Below are 18799 nucleotides of genomic sequence, written 5' to 3'. Positions count from 1 at the left end.
TGTCAGTGGATCAAGCTGGAACTTAAGGGTGTGTTCACATAAGACGCATTTACTGCGGAATTACCACAGCTGAAATTCATCAGAAAATTTGCAGTGGCAAGATCTGCAGAAGACTTTCCATGCGACTGACGTATGAGAGCCGTGCTGGGTTTTCTACAGGTTTCCAGGGCAAACACAAGTCAGAGATTTCCACATGAAAATTCTCTGTGTGCACATGCTCCAGGGCAGAAGGAAGAAAGAAAGAAAACCCCTGAGCAGAGATACATTTCTCTAATAGGAGATATAACATGGACATAGATCAGCTTGTGAATATTGTGTATAACCGCGGTCAGGGCCGTATTGTGTATAACCGCGGTCAGGGCCGTATTGTGTATAACCGCGGTCAGGGCCGTATTGTGTATAACTGCGGTCAGGGCCGTATTGTGTATAACCGCGGTCAGGGACGTATTGTGTATAACCGCGGTCAGGGCCGTATTGTGTATAACGCGGTCAGGGCCGTATTGTGTATAACCGCGGTCAGGGCCGTATAGTGTATAACCGCGGTCAGGGCCGTATTGTGTATAACCGCGGTCAGGGCCGTATTGTGTATAACCGCGGTCAGGGCCGTATTGTGTATAACCGCGGTCAGGGCCGTATTGTGTATAACCGCGGTCAGGGCCGTATTGTGTATAACCGCGGTCAGGGCCGTATTGTGTATAACCGCGGTCAGGGCCGTATTGTGTATAACCGCGGTCAGGGCCGTATAGTGTATAACCGCGGTCAGGGCCGTATTGTGTATAACCGCGGTCAGGGCCGTATTGTGTATAACCGCGGTCAGGGCCGTATTGTGTATAACGCGGTCAGGGCCGTATTGTGTATAACCGCGGTCAGGGCCGTATTGTGTATAACCGCGGTCAGGGCCGTATTGTGTATAACTGCAGTCAGGGCCGTATTGTGTATAACGCGGTCAGGGCTGTATTGTGTATAACTGCAGTCAGGGCCGTATTGTGTATAACGCGGTCAGGGCCGTATTGTGTATAACTGCAGTCAGGGCCGTATTGTGTATAACGCGGTCAGGGCTGTATTGTGTATAACGCGGTCAGGGCCGTATTGTGTATAACTGCAGTCAGGGCCGTATTGTGTATAACGCGGTCAGGGCTGTATTGTGTATAACTGCAGTCAGGGCCGTATTGTGTATAACGCGGTCAGGGCCGTATTGTGTATAACTGCAGTCAGGGCCGTATTGTGTATAACGCGGTCAGGGCTGTATTGTGTATAACTGCAGTCAGGGCCGTATTGTGTATAACTGCAGTCAGGGCCGTATTGTGTATAACTGCAGTCAGGGCCGTATTGTGTATAACTGCAGTCAGGGCCGTATTGTGTATAACTGCAGTCAGGGCCGTATTGTGTATAACTGCAGTCAGGGCCGTATTGTGTATAACTGCAGTCAGGGCCGTATTGTGTATAACTGCAGTCAGGGCCGTATTGTGTATAACTGCAGTCAGGGCCGTATTGTGTATAACTGCAGTCAGGGCCGTATTGTGTATAACCGCAGTCAGGGCCGTATTGTGTATAACTGCAGTCAGGGCCGTATTGTGTATACTATGGTCAGGGCTGTATTGTGTGTAACTGTGGTTAGGCCCGTATTTTCTAGTTTTGAGCAGTTTCTAAAGTCTGAATACAAATGAATGTGAATTTTGTCTGATTGGCTTCTAGGAGAGGATCCCTCAGTAATCGGGCATCATTTCTGCTCTCATAGACTAAGTACAAATCTATACACTCAAAAAACCTGGGAGTGGCATATTAATATCCCTGTATAGGAAAAGATTCAAGCAACAATTAATATCTTTTTTTTAATCAAATAATACATAAACACCAAATCTAAAATGACAGGAAAAGCCTCCAAAAAGGACACAAAAATGCCTGAGAAATAGTGATGAGCGAGTATACTCGCTGCTCGTGTGGTCTCCGAGTATTTGTTAGTGCTCGGAGATTTAGTTTTCATCGCCGCAGCTGAATGATTTACAGCTGTTAGCCAGCATAAGTACATGTGGGGGTTGCCTGGTTGCTAGGGAATCCCCACATGTAATCAAGCTGGCTAGTAGCTGTAAATCACTCAGCTGCGGCGATGAAAACTTAATCTCCGAGCACTAACAAATACTCGGAGGTCACCCGAGCGTGCTCAGGAAAACCCGAGCAACGAGTACACTCGCCCATCACTACTGAGATACCAATAATATTAAGCAGAGGTCCGCAAAAAAGATAACCACAGGTATTAAGCCATAAAATGCAAGTGCTGAGCTATAGTATAGGGCAGGGGTCCCCAACTCCAGGCCTCGAGGGCCGCCAACAGTGCAGGTTTTCAGGATTTCTTTAGTATTGCATTGGTGGTAATGTGATCATCTGCACAGGTGATGATTCCAACCCCTGTACAATACTAAGGAAATCCTGAAAACCTGCACTGCTGGCGGCCCTCGAGGCCTGGAGTTGGGGACCACTGGTAAAGGGGATTATTAATCCTACCCACAGAGCTTAATCTAATGTGATGCCCAGGTTCCATATTAACCTCAGAGTAGCATACTAATAAATAAATACATGTACGAAGGTAAATTACCTGTAATAAATGCGCCACCTAAGAGGTCCCAGGCTCTGTGTCCCACTACCCCAACACCGTTTCACCTCATTTCTTCCGGGGCCGTTGGGGTAGTGGGACACTGAGCCTGGGACCTCTTATATATATGTCGGGAAGTGTCTTGCATGATATGTAATATGCAAATTGCCTCTTCAGAGAAAAAGAGGATGTTAACTCTATAGCACCACCTGTTGGAAGTAGCGATCCTACAAGTCACAATCAACCCTTTAACGAGTCGTGCAATATGACTTAGGATAAAAGCCAAATAGCATTGCATGGCGAATAAACCTCCTTACCTTGACAAGCCAGAGCTGGCATGTCACTCTCCACAAGGAGAAACGTTGCCCCTTAGACCCCAGTTGCATGATATGTGAATTTTTGGGATTATTTGGATTTAAGTACAAGTTACACCTTGGCAAGAGATGTCATCTGCCTATATACAAGTTGCTTCATGTGACATACCTGACAAATAGATGACCTGAGACATGAAGTACAGGGGCTCTGGTAGACTGGGGGCCACTGTAATCACTGGTGCCAAAATAGCAGCAGCTCTTTCCAGAACAGGAGAAGCAGACTGTCCAGGGCCTAAGGGCTAGAAAAAAGACAGAAAATGTTTCACAGTCAGAAATGTGGTGATGTAAAAGTGTTTTCTTCCCACTTTGTTTTTTTTTTTAATTATTATTATTATTATGACAAAATTAATTGCATAAAACTGCCATAGTCTATCATTCTTTTTTCGCTGTAAAGGTGCATGGTCCAGGTCTGCTAAGTGTCACCAAAACAGATTCTGAAAAGTACAGCTCATATATACTGATCAGCCAGAATACTAAACCACAAGCTTAATATTGTGTAGGTCGACCTATGTCACCAAAATAGCTCTGATCCGTTGAGGCATGGTCTCTAAAGATGCTAACCATTAACTGTTATAGCAATTTGTGCTACATTAGCCCTTCTGTGGGATCAGATCAGATGAGATAACCTTCGCCCCAACCTGCTTCAATAAGCCTTGGGCAACAGTGAGGATCACATATTAGAAGTCATTAGGGTCCATTGGATGTACATCATATGAAGGATCCACCATAAGGGCAGAGACAGACTGCCGAATTCGTGCGAGAATCGCATCGCAAAACTCGTACTGGCTGTCGGCTCTCCTGACCCGAGCTTGACAGCTGCATAGTAATCCATCATGCTGTCATGTTCGGGTCAGGAGAGGTGCCGGCCAGTCCGTGCAGTGAGATGTGATTCTTGCACGAGAAACATGGCAGTCTGTCTCTGCCCTAACATTGTGGCTTCCATTGTAAACCGAAGCCACGAGACAGAGCTCAGAAAGAGCCTTAGATGGCTAAAGACAAACAAAGATTGTTAGGGGTATGAAGAAGACCTTGCACAAACAAAGAGACCTGATTCACATGAACGTTGGCTTCATGGGACCAGTTTTCCTAATGAAAACATATGAATGCTCAGCTGAATGTCCACTGTATGGGGGAGTTGGGGTAGCAGTTGGGTGTGTAGCCAATAGCCACCAAAGGTGTATTGGCACCTTAAGGCTCTAGCATCATAGCCTTCGTCCCAGGTCCATCAGTCACATCCGTCTTCCACTTGTGACACCTCTGTAACCTCTACGGACAAGTAGGCCACCGTAACGTCATGAGGGTCACTCTGCAATGCAATGACATTGAGGTGGCCTATTAATCGGAAGGTGTGCTGCGAATGTCGCAGGTAATCGGAGGTTTACAGTGCTTTGATCCAGCAATCATACACTACCGACATGGCCTCTGGACCACGGTCCTGCAAGTCTTTTGCCTCAATTCTAATCCTATCATATCTCAAGAATCCATAATGAATACGATGAATCGATTTGGGTCCACTGTCAAGGTGATCCTCAGAATGGTTCTGCCAGGTTTGTTTGGGGGTTGTATTTTTTTATATATCCTTTTTCCGTAATATCTGGTGTGTTATTCCACTAGTCATGCAGCAGATAACAGCAAAATGTAGAACAAAACCTCCATGGCAGATTAAGGTTCTACAAGAATAATGAGTGAAAAACGTTATTCCCTGCACCACCACTAATCATGGAAAGAAATGTAGGAGTGAGCACACTGCAAACCCCACCTCTGTGATCCTGGCATATAATAATCTACAAAGTCTGAGAAGACACTCAAGTATTTGTGACAGATGTTTCCTTGTGGCTAGGATTACACGACTGCGTATTCTCTCTGCCAAGAAAATCGGGCCAATTATGCTAATCACTATCTGTTCAGAAGGTGATTATAATGTGATCTGATTTTCTCGAATGTGGAGAAAATGTAAAATAAAAACATTTCTCCATTCTGTCAGTCTGTGAAAATCGGACCGCACTCAGATGTCATCCAAGTGGGGTGCGATTTTTTTTTTTGACGAATCCATTGACTTGAATTTGAAAGGCCGAGTGCGGTCCGCTTTTTGGATGCAGATCGGGCATGCTGTGATTTTTTTTTCCAGGGATAGACTCAGTCCAAGTAGGAAAAAAATCAGAAATGTGCACGACCCCATAGAATAACATTGGTCCAAGAGCAATCCATTGTTTTGTCAGTTAGCAACCGGAACAAAATACAGTTGTCTGCATCAGCCCTAAAAGGCAGTGATGAGTCTATACCATCCATGGATGATCGGACGGATAAGAACATATACATACATTATATAACAATAAGAGAGGGGAGATGCCCATTTCTTACCTGCTTAGGACAATATACTAAATACTCCTTGACAACATTAACAATAAATGTAGGATTGAGCTTTTCTAAATATTCCACTCCGAGGGGGAGGCCGTTTATTGCTGCAAAATGCATTTCCACAGCTTCATTTAAAAAACTGACAACTACTTTCTCCTCCTTATCCGTCTTTGAAGCAAGAATGGCCTCCACAAAGCATAGTTCCTGCAACACAAAAACAATCAGAACAGACTGGTCAGGTGTGAATACATACTTATGTCCCAAAACACCTGAGAGGTGAGGAAGCATTGGTCTCTCTGAAATGTATGACCAATTCTAGCTGCCATTGAGGCATCAGGGGCTTATCTACAGCATTCTGTAATGCATTCTGTAATGCTGTAGATAAGCCCCTGATGCCTCAATGGCAGCTAGAATTGGTCATACATTTCAGAGAGACCAATGCTTCCTCACCTCTCAGGTGTTTTTGGGACATAAGTCCCATTCTGTAATGCTGTAGATAAGCCCCCGATGTATCCTGAAAGATGATAAAAAGAGGTTATATTATACTCACCTGGGTGGGTGGTCCGATCCGATGGGCGTTGCGGTCCGGTCCGGGGCCTCCTATCTTCTTACGATGACATTCTCTTCTTGTCTTCACGCTGCGGCTCCGGTACAGGCGAACTTTATCTGCCCTGTTGAGGGCAGAGCAAAGTACTGCAGTGCGGAGGTGCTGGGCCTCTCTGACCTTTCCCGGTGCCTGCGCACTGTAGTACTTTGCTCTGCCCTCAACAGGGCAAAGTACACCTGCGCCGGAGCCGCAGTGTGAAGACAAGAAAAGGACGTCATCGTAAGAAGATGGGAGGCGCTGGACCAGACCGCGACACCCATCGGACCAGACCGCCCCTGGGTGAGTATAATCTAACCTCTTTTTTACATCTTTCAGGAGACATCGGGGGCTTATTTACAGCATTACAGAATGCTGTAGATAAGCCCCTGATGCCGGTGGGCTTAGCTCACCTTCGATTTTGGGGGTGACAGGTTCCCTTTAAAGGCTAACTGAAAAGATGGTAACAAATTGCAGGCTTTCGAGACTACTCAGGTCTCTTCATCAGGCATAGACTAATGCAAAATCTGAAGAATCACATATTTATGCACAACACATCACAGAAATAATGCCATAGATAAGACAGGTGACGCGAAGCAGAACTACAATTATGGGAGAGTGATAAACAGCAACATGGACAAGATGGACATGGTCAACTCCTTTAAGTTATTGGTAAGTGTCGTATAAATGGACTATATTGTAAATCATCACCTTTGATTTTCCCAGGGACTGCTGGACTTCACGGAGGAAGTCAAGTTGCTGCTCTGCTTCTTCCAGGTTGTCTTGTAGTACCTGGCACCATATGATTCCTAACAACAAATACAAAGAAAATAATCTTCTAAAGTGACTTATCCACATCACCCTACCAAAAAAAATCAATAAAACCTTTACATTATTTTGTAGGTTTAATTAAAATGCTTTTCAATTTTGGACATTCCCTTTAAACCCAACAGAACAAAATGACATACATGAATGTCAGCGCTGGCATTTGTGTGTGTGGAAGTGGCTCAAGAGTTGAGCTCTCAATACCGGGTAGATGCAGGCTATGTTACACCATTTGCAGCTATCTCTTAAAGGGACTCTGTCACCTGAATTTGGAGGGAACAATCTTCAGCCATAGGGGCGGGGTTTTCAGGTGTTTGATTCACCATTTCCTTACCCGCCGGCTGCATGCTGGCTGCAATATTGGATTGAAGTTCATTCTCTGTCCTCCGTAGTACACGCCTGCACAAGGCAATCTTGCCTTGTGCAGGCGTGTACTATGGAGGACAGAGAATGAACTTCAATCCAATATTGCAGCCAGCGGGTAAGGAAAGGGTGAATCAAACACCCGAAAACCCCGCCCCTATGGCTGAAGATTGTTCCCTCCAAATTCAGGTGACAGAGTCCCTTTAACAGCTGCACTCCAATCATGGCTGTTAACCATTGATATGTTGCCATTAACTATTCAGATGCTGCCGTCAGTTTATAACAGCGGCACTTAAAAGTGCTGTTCCACGAACAACAGTACATTTTAATCAACAGACCTTGGAATAAAAATAATTTCCACAATTGGATTCGTTTAGAAAAAAGGATCCTGTCCCAAGATAATCTTATAAATGTGCCCGTGTAATGGCTGTGTCTGACCGTACAGGAACAGGTCGGATATACCACAGGGAAGAAAGCGAGAGAATATAGACATTAGAGCATGGGGGTCACAGCTGATTCATTCTTTGAGGTAAAATATCGTTTATGAAAATCTCTAAAATTATATATTTTTATTAATTACTTATTTAACACGGGAAGGATAATTATCCCATCCGACATAACACACATATAATACATATCAATAAGGATAGAAGAAAAAAGTGTAGATTTGCTATCAAAGCCCTCATGAGGGACATGTTCTCAATTCCTGCCTACCAGCAGAGGTTGGTGCCCTACACACAATGACAGTGGCGCCCCCTCTCCTCAGTGACTGTCCATGATAGGAGGTGAAAAACAAGTCCTATCCTAGTTGACCCTCAGTTTTGACCACAATTTATCTGTCATAATAGTGAGAACGGGACGGTGTGCATTGTTGGTGACCACCAAAAGGCCAATAATAAAAAGAGATATCCCAAATCAATCAATGCAATACCATGATGATCTATTGTGGCATATGGAGGTGCCCCAGGTGGTCATTATTGGTTACACAGTAACTGTCATCTCTTTAGAACAGTCATTAGCGTTATCTTAAGATCTGCCACATTTCTATTATACGGGGTACTGTTGTCAGGGCTGTCTAGGGTTAATCAGGGACAGCCTGCATTGAGCGGTGGCGCCACTTCGTTGGAATATACGGTGCCAGCCTTCAGAGGTATGAATCAGGGTAAGGTAGTCTACCTTGACAGACTTATATTGTTTTGAAAAATTATTGATTGCTATTCAGGCTCTTTTACTTTATCTCTTGCGATTCTTATAGGATCATTTTCTGCTTTTATATCCCTAAAATCACAGCATTATGGTATTGGATTGATTTGGGATATCGGTTTTTGTTATTGGCCTTTTGATGATTACCAACAATACACACCAATCTCACTATTATGACCGATAAATTGCAGTCAAAACTGAGGGTCAAAGGACAAAAAAAAAGAACCGTGGGCAAAGGAACGTCAACATCTTTGGAGATGGACTTGTAACCTTGAGATTGATAATATTGTTCAACAATTTTGATTCTCAAATCCTCACAGTTCTCTTCTCTTTCTGTTCTCCATGCTTAGTGTGGCACACACAGACACACAATGCAAAGATTTAGCCAACTTCTCCCACTTTTATCTGGTTTCAGTTGTGATTTTCATATTGCCCACACCTGGTACTTGCCACAGGTGAGTTTGAATGAGCATCACATGCTTGAGTTACCCACGATTTTGGAAAGGTGTCAACAATTTTGTTGGACCCATGTTTGGGTTTTTTGTGAAATGATGTCCAATTTGCCTTTTTTTCCATTTTTTTTGTGTTGTTCCAATACACACAAAGGAAATAAACATGTTGAGAGAAATACTGGGAGAAATACTTCACTTTCTGGAACAATTTCAAGGGTGCCAACACCCAAAAGCCCTGCTAAAATTATGTTTTTTGGCAACCACATCTTCTTAAGGCTGGTTTCACACATCCTGATATTTCCAGTACCGGAAAAACCAGTACCGGAGATATCCGTGTGTCATAAATTAATTAAAAACCTGACGTCGGTTCCCCCCTATTTTCTTGAACCAACCAGACAAAACTCACAGCTGGGGCCTGCAACCCTCAGTTGTCAGCTTCAGCAAGGCTGGTTATCAAGAATAGAGGGGTCCTCATGCTGTTTTTTATAAATTATTTAAATAAATAATTTTTAAAAAAAGGGCGTGGGGTCCCCCCCATTTTTGACAACCAGCCTTGCTCACACCTGGGGGCTGGTATTCTCAAGCTGGTAATGGGCCATTGATATAGGCCCCCCCAGCCTAAAAACAGCAGCCCGCAGCTGCTCAGAAAAGGTGCATCTTTTAGATGCGCCTTTTTTGGCGCCTTGCCCGGCTCTTCCCATTTGCCCTGTAGCGGTGGCAAGTGGGGTCATATTTGTGGAGTTTATGTCACCTCTGTAATGTCAGGTGACATCAAGCCCACGGCTTATTGATGGAGAAGAATCTATAAGACACCTATCCATTACTAATCCTACAGTTATATGTTAAATAAAGACACAGCCAGAATAATATGCTTTATTTGAAAAAATTACACAGACTCCCTTAATATTCTAAATTAAACTATGCTTACTGCAACGCCTAATTTCCTGATGCCCTCCATCTCCTGCAATAAAAATAAAATAAAAAAAACAACAATATATCATACTTGTCCGTCGTGTCCCACACCGTAATCCATGTCTGGGGGCTAAATAGTTTTCAACCTGGACGGTACCAAGATGTGACCGTCTCGGCTGAATACCACTGGTTTCACCAGCGGTGACATCATCGAGGCCGGGCTGAACTGCGGTGACCTCAGGACCGTGGGAAAAACCCGGTGATGATGTCACCGCTGGTGAATGATGCTGCGCTCTCAGCATCTTGGCACCATCCTGGTTGAAAACTATGTAGCCCCCAGACATGTGAGCTTTAGCAAGGCTGGTTGTCAAAAATGGGGGGGGGCCCCATGCCATTTTATTTATTTATTTAAATAATTAAAAAAAAAAAAAAACCAGCATGAGGACTCCTTTATTCTTGAGAACTAACCTTGCAGAAGCTGACAGCTGAGGGTTGCAGCCCCCAGCTGTGAGTTTTACCTGGTTTGTGCAAGAAAATAGGGGGGGAACCCATGCTGGGTTTTTCATTGATTTATTTAGTTAGATCGCGGGCGGCAGCGGGTGAGGAATACCCAGATAATCCGCTCCTGCTGTCACTGATTTTAGCGGCAGCAGGTGTCGGATGATGGGAGTAAGAGTCCCAAAAGCCCCCACCTGCTGTCATCGTTCGGACTTTTAGATAACATAGTATCATAGTTATTAAGGTTGAAGGAAGACTTTAAGTCCATCTAGTTCAACCCATAGCCTAACCTAACATGCCCTAACATGCCGATCCAGAGGAGGGCAAAAAAAAAAAAACCCATGTGGCAAAGAGTAAGCTCCACTTTGGGGAAAAAAATTCCTTCCCGACTCCACATACGGCAATCAGACTAGTTCCCTGGATCAACGCCCTATCAAGGAATCTAGTGTGTATACCCTGTAACATTATACTTTTCCAGAAAGGCATCCAGTCCCCTCTTAAATTTTAGTGATGAATCACTCATTACAACATCATACGGCAGAGAGTTCCATAGTCTCACTGCTCTTACAGTAAAGAATCCACGTCTGTTATTATGCCTAAACCTTCTTTCCTCCAGACGTAGAGGATTCCCCCTTGTCCCTGTCTCAGGTCTATGATTGAAAAGATCATCAGAAAGGTCTTTGTACTGTCCCCTCATATATTTATACATTAAAATAAGATCACCCCTTAGTCTTCGTTTTTCCAAACTAAATAGCCCCAAGTGTAATAACCTATCTTGGTATTGCAGACCCCCCAGTCCTCTAATAACCTTGGTCGCTCTTCTCTGCACCCGCTCCAGTTCAGCTATGTCTTTCTTATACACCGGAGACCAGAACTGGGGACAGTATTCTAAGTGTGGTCGAACTAGTGACTTGTATAGAGGTAAAATTATATTCTCCTCATGAGCATCTATGCCTCTTTTAATGCATCCCATTATTTTATTTGCCTTTGTAGCAGCTGCCTGACACTGGCCACTGAACATGAGTTTGTCATCCACCGATACACCCAGGTCTTTTTCATTGACGGTTTTGCCCAGAGTTTTAGAATTAAGCACATAGTTATACATCTTATTACTTCTACCCAAGTGCATGACCTTACATTTATCCCCATTAAAGCTCATTTACCATTTATCAGCCCAAGCTTCTAGTTTACATAAATCCTCTTGTAATATAAAATTGTCCTCCTCTGTATTGATTACCCTGCAGAGTTTAGTGTCATCTGCAAATATTGAAATTCTGCTCTGAATGCCCCCTACAAGGTCATTAATATATATGATAAAAAGAAGAGGGCCCAATACTGACCCCTGTGGTACCCCACTGCTAACCGCGACCCAGTCCGAGTGAGCTCCATTAATAACCACCTTTTGTTTCCTATCCCTGAGCCAGCTCTCAACCCACTTACACATATTTTCCCCTATCCCCATTATTCTCATTTTATGTATCATCCTTTTGTGTGGCACCGTATCAAAGGCTTTTGAAAAGTCCATATACACTACGACCACTGGGTTCCCTTGGTCCAGTCTGGAATTTACCTCTTCATAGAAACTGATCAAATTAGTCTGACATGAACGGTTCCTAGTAAACCCGTGCTGATACTGGGTCATGAGGTTATTCCTCTTCAGATACTCCAGTATAGCATCCCTTAGAATGCCCTCCAGGATTTTACCCACAGTAGAGGTTAAGCTTACTGGCCTACAATTACCGAGTTCAATTTTTGTCCCCTTTTTGAATATTGGCACCACATTTGCTATACGCCAGTCCTGTGGTACAGACCCTGTTATTATGGAGTCTTTAAAGATTAAAAATAATGGTCTATCAATGACTGTACTTAATTCCTGCAGTGCTCATCATTCTCCTATGCTCGCGCCGATCGCAGGCAGAGCAGGGGAGAATGATGAGAGTTGTCTTCAGTACCTGCCGCCGGGGAAGAGCGCTTACTGTAACGCTTCTTCCCCGTGTGCGGTACGTGTTTACACAGAGCCATTGACTTGAATGAGTCTGTGTGATCCGTGCAGCTGCACAAAAACAAACATGTCTATGTGTAGATCACTCGGACACACGGTCCGTGAAAAAACACAGATATGTGCACAGACTGATTCATTTGAATGGGTCTACGTGTGTCCGTGTCTCCGGGACGTGTGAAAACTGTCACCACATGTACTGGAGACACTGACATGTGAAAGAGGCCTAAAGAAAATGCAACAAATAAGAACCCTACAAAGAAGTCATATATTCCCAAAATTGGCATCAATATAACCATCAACTCACCTGGCAAAAAACAAGCCCTTGTGCAGCTCCATCAGCCAATACTGGTCTCAGAGAATGGTGACAAATCTACATTTTTTTCATGAATTAAACATGTAAGTTTGGTATCGCTGTAATTGTACGGACCTGGATAATCATAATTCCAGGTCATTTTAACCATGCAATGAATACCATAACATAAATGTCCAAAACACAATGGCAACATTATTTGCATGATTCATCCCACTTGGAGGTTTTTTTTCAACATTTATGAGTACATTTTAAGGGAAAAGGAATTGTGTCATTCAAAAGTAAAATCCGTTTTGCAAAAAACAAGTCTTCATATAGCTATATTGATGGTAAAATAAAAAGGTTATGGCTCTTGTACTAAGAGAAGGGAAAAATGCAAACGTAAAAAGGAAAATGTACGGTGAAGGTAAGGGGTTAAATGTGAAATCCAGGAACATACGGACCTATAAGAGCTTCCACATGATTCCCATCTAGCGCCATGGCGGATGAATACCAGCTGGCGGCTTTAGCCACATTGCCCAGATACAGCAGCTGGTTGCCCAGTTCTGTAGCAAGCGCCGCCTCCTCAGGAGAAACCCGGTACGTGCGCTCACAGAAACCAAAAATCTCTTGCAGGATTGACTTGTTCCTTCCACACTTAAAGGAAAATTGGGGAACAAAAGAAAAAGTTTAGGATGAATGCAACTTTTTATTTTTACCATTATACAATATCACTCGTTGCAGGATCTTTAGGACATACTAAGGGTATGTTCCCACAGTCAGGAACCGGCAGCATTGTGGAAGCAGCACATGTCTGCTCCGTCCAAAGTGCTGCCGGCTATGGAACGCAGGTGAGTCCGCATGTGTTCATTGAACCGTGCAGAATCACCGCCCCCAATACATTGGACAGGAACATTTATCTTGTGGAGACTGAGCGTCTCCGCAAGATAAATAGACATGCTGCAGTCTCGAAAGACGCGTCGCATGTCCGTCTCCGCAGGGAAGCTGGAGGCGTCCGTGCACGCATAGTGGAGATGGGATTTCTTCAAATCCCATCCACTATGCTGCAACATCTGGCCACTGTGGCTGAATTGGACAGTGCGGATGTATGCAGCATCCAACCCGCAGCGTTTCCTGACCTTGGGAACATACCCTAAATCCCCGCTTCTGCCCAGTTGGTATATAAGGCTGTGTGCACTGAGGTTTTTTGCTGCACATATATTCAGTCTTTTGAGCATTTTTTTTTCTGCTTCGGGTTTTGAAAAACGCCTGGTGGAAAAAAAAGAAGGTGCAGGTCACTTATTTGAAGTTATTTCTGATGGAATTAGCTCTAAACTAGACAAAAGGCTGCAAAAAAAACTCTTCAGAAAAAAAAAATCTGCAAAAAATTATTTCAAAATTCCTGAAGGGGTTTCCGCTAGAAAGAACCTGAGTGTACACATACCTTTAAAAGGAGTATTCATGTCCAAGATCCCAGCCCAGTGTAGTAGGTGTAATAATAATAGTATTAGCAAATACCTCCAATTAGAAATGTAGTGTAGTTCTTCTGATTCTCTTTCCTCATCTGTAGGCATCGGAGGACCTTAGGCATTCATGATTACGTCCACTGATCTAGTGACAGTTAGCTGGTTGTTAGTGGCCATAACCATGGATACCTAAGGTCCTAAGCTATTATTGCACCTATCTTCAATTTCTGTGGTGAATGATTAGTTATGTAATAATTACGGACACTTATTTCAAAAGAACTTTATGCGAGTGCGGCTGATTTTTTTTTTTCTTATTTTGTTATACCGTAGTCTTCCAGCTCAGTCTGAACCCCCTGGAGAGTAGAGTGCACATCTTACTTTTTGTCACTTAAACAACTAACATACCATAAAGTAAAGGCGTTCTTACCAAATTGCAAAGTACAAGGAGTTTCTGGAAATGCAGCACGGAGTTCCGAGGTTCAGATGTCTCAAGGGCGCTGATCAATTCTTTCACATAGTCAAGTGCCTGTAGTGTGACAAATATATTAGGGTCTGTAAGAGAAGACTTTGCCCCAAGAAGAAGCCGTCGGGCGAAACCCAGGGTTGTGGGGAAGCTGCTATGCTGCATGTTTGATATTCATAAAAATGTGTTTGTAACTCATTTATTATTGTGAGTATAACACCCCAGTTGGAGGCAAATTTTCCAAAAGTGAGATGCTCTATGTCCAGTAGTTCTATAAGGGAAACTCCAGTATGGTTGGCAGTGATCGCTTGTGGAACTACTAGCCTCAGCAGGACATATAACATCATTGGATTGTCTTTGGAATGTGGGAGGAAACCGGAGTGCCCGGAGGAAACTCACGCAAACACGGGCAGAACATACAAACTCCTTGCAGATGGTGTCCAAGGTGGGATTAGAACCCAGGACTCCAGCGCTGCAAGGCTGCAGTGCTAACCACTGCGCCACCGTGCTGCCCATGTTATGGTTAGGGTTTTGTACTGGAGTCTCTGGGTAATGGGGAGCCAGTAAAGGGATTGACAGAGGGGAGAGGCTGGGGAATAGCGGGGGGACAGGTGGATTAGTCGGGCAGCAGAGTTTAGAATAGATTGGAGGGGTGCGAGAGTGTTCGAGGGGAGGCCACAGAGCAGGAGGTTACAGTAGTCGAGGCGGGAGATGATGAGGGCATGGACTAGGGTTTTTGCAGATTCTTGGTTTAGGAATGTACGGATCCGTGAAATATTTTTGAGTTAAAGGCGGCAGGAAGTGGAAAGGGCTTGGATATGTGGTTTGAAGGAGAGATCAGCGTCAAGGATTACCCCGAGGCAGCGAGCTTGTGGGACTGGGGAGAGTGGGCAGCCGTTTACTGTAATGGATAGGTTCGTTGGGGGGTCGCGTGAGATGGGGGAAAGATAATGAACTCTGTTTTGTCCATGATAAGTTTTAGAAATCTAGCGGAGAAGAAGGATGAAATAGTGGACAGACATTGAGGGATTCTGGTTAGTAGGGTGGTGATATATGGTCCAGTGATGTAGATCTGTGTGTCTTCAGCATAGAGATAAAAAATGAAAACCGTGAGATTCTATGAGCTGTCCCAGGCCAAAAGTGTAAATGGAGAAGAGCAGGGGCCCAAGGACTGAACCTTGTGGGACTCCGACAGATAGGGGGCGAGGTGAGGAGATGGTGTGTGAGTGGGAGACGCTGAATGTCCGGTCTGTTAGGTATGACGAGATCCAGGATAGGGCCAAGTCTGTGATGCCAAGGGATGAGAGGGTCTGTAATAATAGGGAATGGTCCACTGTGTCAAAGGTAGAGGACAGGTCCAGGAGGAGGAGGAGCAGAGTAGTGTCGCTTGCTCTTGACGGTTAATAGGTCATTGGTGACCTTAGTTAGGGCAGTTTCAGTGGAGTGGTGTGACCAGAAGCCTGATTGTAAGCGGTCGAAGAGGAAGCAGGAAGATAGATGGGAGGACAGTTCAAGATGGACGTGTTGTTCCAGTAGTTTTGAGGCATAGGGGAGAAGTGATATAGGGCGATAGCTAGATACAGAGGATGGGTCAAGTGAGGGCTTTTTGAGGATAGGTGTGATGGAGGCATATTTAAAGCTTGAGGGGAAAACACGAGTTGTTAGCGATAGGTTGAAGAGATGGGTTAGGGTTGGGATGAAGACTGTGGCGAGGTTTGGGATGAAGTGGGAAGGGATCGGGTCAAGTGCACAGGTGGTGAGATGCGATCTTCAGAGTAGAGTGGAGAGTCGATCGTCTGTAAGAGTGGAGACGTTGGTTTTGGAGGTGGAGGGCTGGGAAGTTGGGAGGAAGGGCTCTGGCTCTGAGGGTTTGTTTTTGCAGGACGAATTATAGTTTTGAATGCAGTTTTGATATTACCATATAATGCACTGAAAAATGGACAAAAAAAGTCTAAGTGAGATAAAAATGGTGAAAAATAAAAAACAGCAATTCTTTTATCGGTTCCGTTTTTACATATTTTATTTTGTCCAGAAAATAGATTGGCGACCTGATTCTCCAAGTCAGTACGATTACAGAAATACTATAAAATTATTTTAATAGTGTACAAAAATTCTGAACTTACAATAAAAAAGTGTTTGATATCACCATTTTCTTAGATCCATTCCTTTTAGATTTTCTTTTAATGATAGAGCTGCGTCAGGGCTTGTTTTATGTGGTAAGCTGTTTTTATTGGCACCGCTTTGGGGTACATTCTGCATTTTGCTTTTTTTGGGAGAGATGCAGTGACCGAAAAACGGCTTTTTGATTTTTACTTACCTTATTGGTTAAAGGGAACCTGTCACCCCCAAAATCGATGGTGAGGTAAGCTCACCTAATCAGGGGCTTATCTACAGCATTCTGTAATGCTGTAGATAAGCCCCCGATGTATCCTGAAAGATGAGAAAAAGAGGTTAGATTATACTCACCCAGGGGCGGTCCCGGTGCGGTCCGGTCAAATGGGTGTCTCAGGTCCGCTCCGGGGCCTCCTATCTTCATTCCATGACGTCCTCTTCTGGTCTTCACGCCACGGCTCCAGCGCAGGCGTACTTTGTCTGCCTTGTTGAGGGCAGAGCAAATTACTGCAGTGCGCAGGCGCTGGGCCTCTCTGACCTTTCCGGCGCCTGCGCACTGCAGTACTTTGCTCTGCCCTCAACAGGGCAGACAAAGTACGCCTGCGCCCGAGCAGCGGCGTGAAGATCAGAAGAGGACGTCATGGAATGAAGATGGGAGGCGCCGCAGCGGACCTGAGACACCCATTGGAGCAGGACCGCCCCTGGGTGAGTATAATCTAACCTCTTTTTCTCCTCTTTCAGGTAACATCAGCAGCTTATCTACAGCATTACAGAATGCTGTAGATAAGCCCCTGATGACGGTGGGCTTACCTCACCATCGATTTTGGGGGTGACAGGTTCCCTTTAAATAATTTTACATTTTGATAGATGGGGCTTTTCCAGATGCAGGAATAATTAGGTGCACCCTCCCTAAAACATAATATTACATCCCGAAGAGTGAAGACATTAAAGAAGCATTTGAAGATTATCAAAGGATAAAACTAACCTTTGCTCCATCTCCTTCTCTTGTGAGACAATAAATGGCCATCATCTGAAGAGCGTCAATGTTATTCCTCTGTATTGTTAGGAGTCTTCATCATCATGTAATGAAGATATAGGAATGTAAGCCATCATCTATACTGCAGATACGCCACTTACATGGTAAATTTGCCTGATATTAGCATCTCCTATTCCTATTTCACTTTTCCATCACTTGCTCATTTTTGCTCTTACCGCGGGGCTATCTCCAGACTTTGATCCCAGTCCTGCATGGCTAGAACATATTTCATCTTTAATGTAAGTGCAGCTGTAAATTTAGGAAAACTAACAATAGTTTGGTTAATCATATCCAAAGCGCCTGAATAATTTTTTTGCATCATCAGACATTCTGCCTGTAAAAAAAAAAGACATAAGTATGACTAAATAAGACAAAGCACGAACGTTTGTACAGCACTGGATAAACATATGCGGCCTCCTTTTCATCCCAATAGGAATATTTAATTGTTCCATTGAAACACATTTATCACTTATCCACAAGAAAGGTAATAATGTCTGAATGTCTCGTCGTGGGCAGTCCCATCACTGAGACAGTTATCGGGTTGTTACTCCATCACTGCTGCCAATCAAACATGAAGTCATATTGTGCATGTAAGATCTTGCACCAACTTAAAGGGGTTGCACCAAGTTTTGAATTTATCCCCTATCCATTCTTTATGGCAGTGGTCCTCATTCATGTTTACCTTGAGAATGGTAGAATCATATAATGTTAGAGCTGGAAGGGACCTCCAGGGTCATCGTGTCTAACCCCCTGCTCATTGCAGGATTCAATAAACCATCTCAGACAGATGTCTGTCCAGCCTGTGTTTGAAGACTTCCATTGAAGGAGAACTCACCACCTCTCGTGGCAGCCTGATCCACTCATTTATCACCCTCACTGTTAAAGTTTTAGCTAATATCTAATCTGTATCTTCTCCCTTTCAGTTTCATTCCATTGATTCTCGTCATTTTTAAAATATGGGGCCCAGAACCAAATACAGTATTCCAAATGAGGCCTGACCAAGGAGGAGTAGAGGGGGATAATTACTTCACGTGATCTAGGCTCTTTACTTCTCTGAATACATCCCAGAGATGTGTTTGCCTTTTTTCTGCTGCATCACACTGGTGACTCATGTGCAGTCTGTGATCTATAAGTACACCTAAGTCTTTTTCACATGTGCTGTTGCTTAGTTCTATTTCTCCCATTCTATAGATGTAATTTTCATTTTTCTTGCACAGATTTAGAATCTTGCATTTCTCCCTATTAAATACCATCTAGTGCTAACCATCCCTCC

At 44.0% G+C, this 18799-nt stretch overlaps 1 protein-coding gene across 2 annotated transcripts in view; it reads right to left on the bottom strand.

Moving 5' to 3' along the window:
• The window catches only part of TTC21A (tetratricopeptide repeat domain 21A), an 87300-nt gene that overhangs the window by 58160 nt on the left and 10341 nt on the right, over positions 1–18799 (bottom strand). For both annotated transcript variants that reach the window (XM_069729779.1, XM_069729780.1), the window contains 7 exons: positions 17703–17860; positions 17476–17560; positions 14343–14441; positions 12914–13106; positions 6617–6714; positions 5326–5526; positions 3074–3203 (listed from right to left, as the gene is read on the bottom strand). In XM_069729779.1, the coding sequence (XP_069585880.1) occupies positions 3074–3203; positions 5326–5526; positions 6617–6714; positions 12914–13106; positions 14343–14441; positions 17476–17560; positions 17703–17860 (964 nt within the window). The remainder of the gene's footprint in view (positions 1–3073; positions 3204–5325; positions 5527–6616; positions 6715–12913; positions 13107–14342; positions 14442–17475; positions 17561–17702; positions 17861–18799) is intronic.

The sequence above is a fragment of the Ranitomeya imitator genome, chromosome 6 (genome assembly GCF_032444005.1).
Source record: "Ranitomeya imitator isolate aRanImi1 chromosome 6, aRanImi1.pri, whole genome shotgun sequence".
NCBI classification, from domain to species: Eukaryota; Metazoa; Chordata; class Amphibia; order Anura; family Dendrobatidae; genus Ranitomeya; species Ranitomeya imitator.
This window is presented reverse-complemented; position numbering and strand designations above follow the sequence as displayed.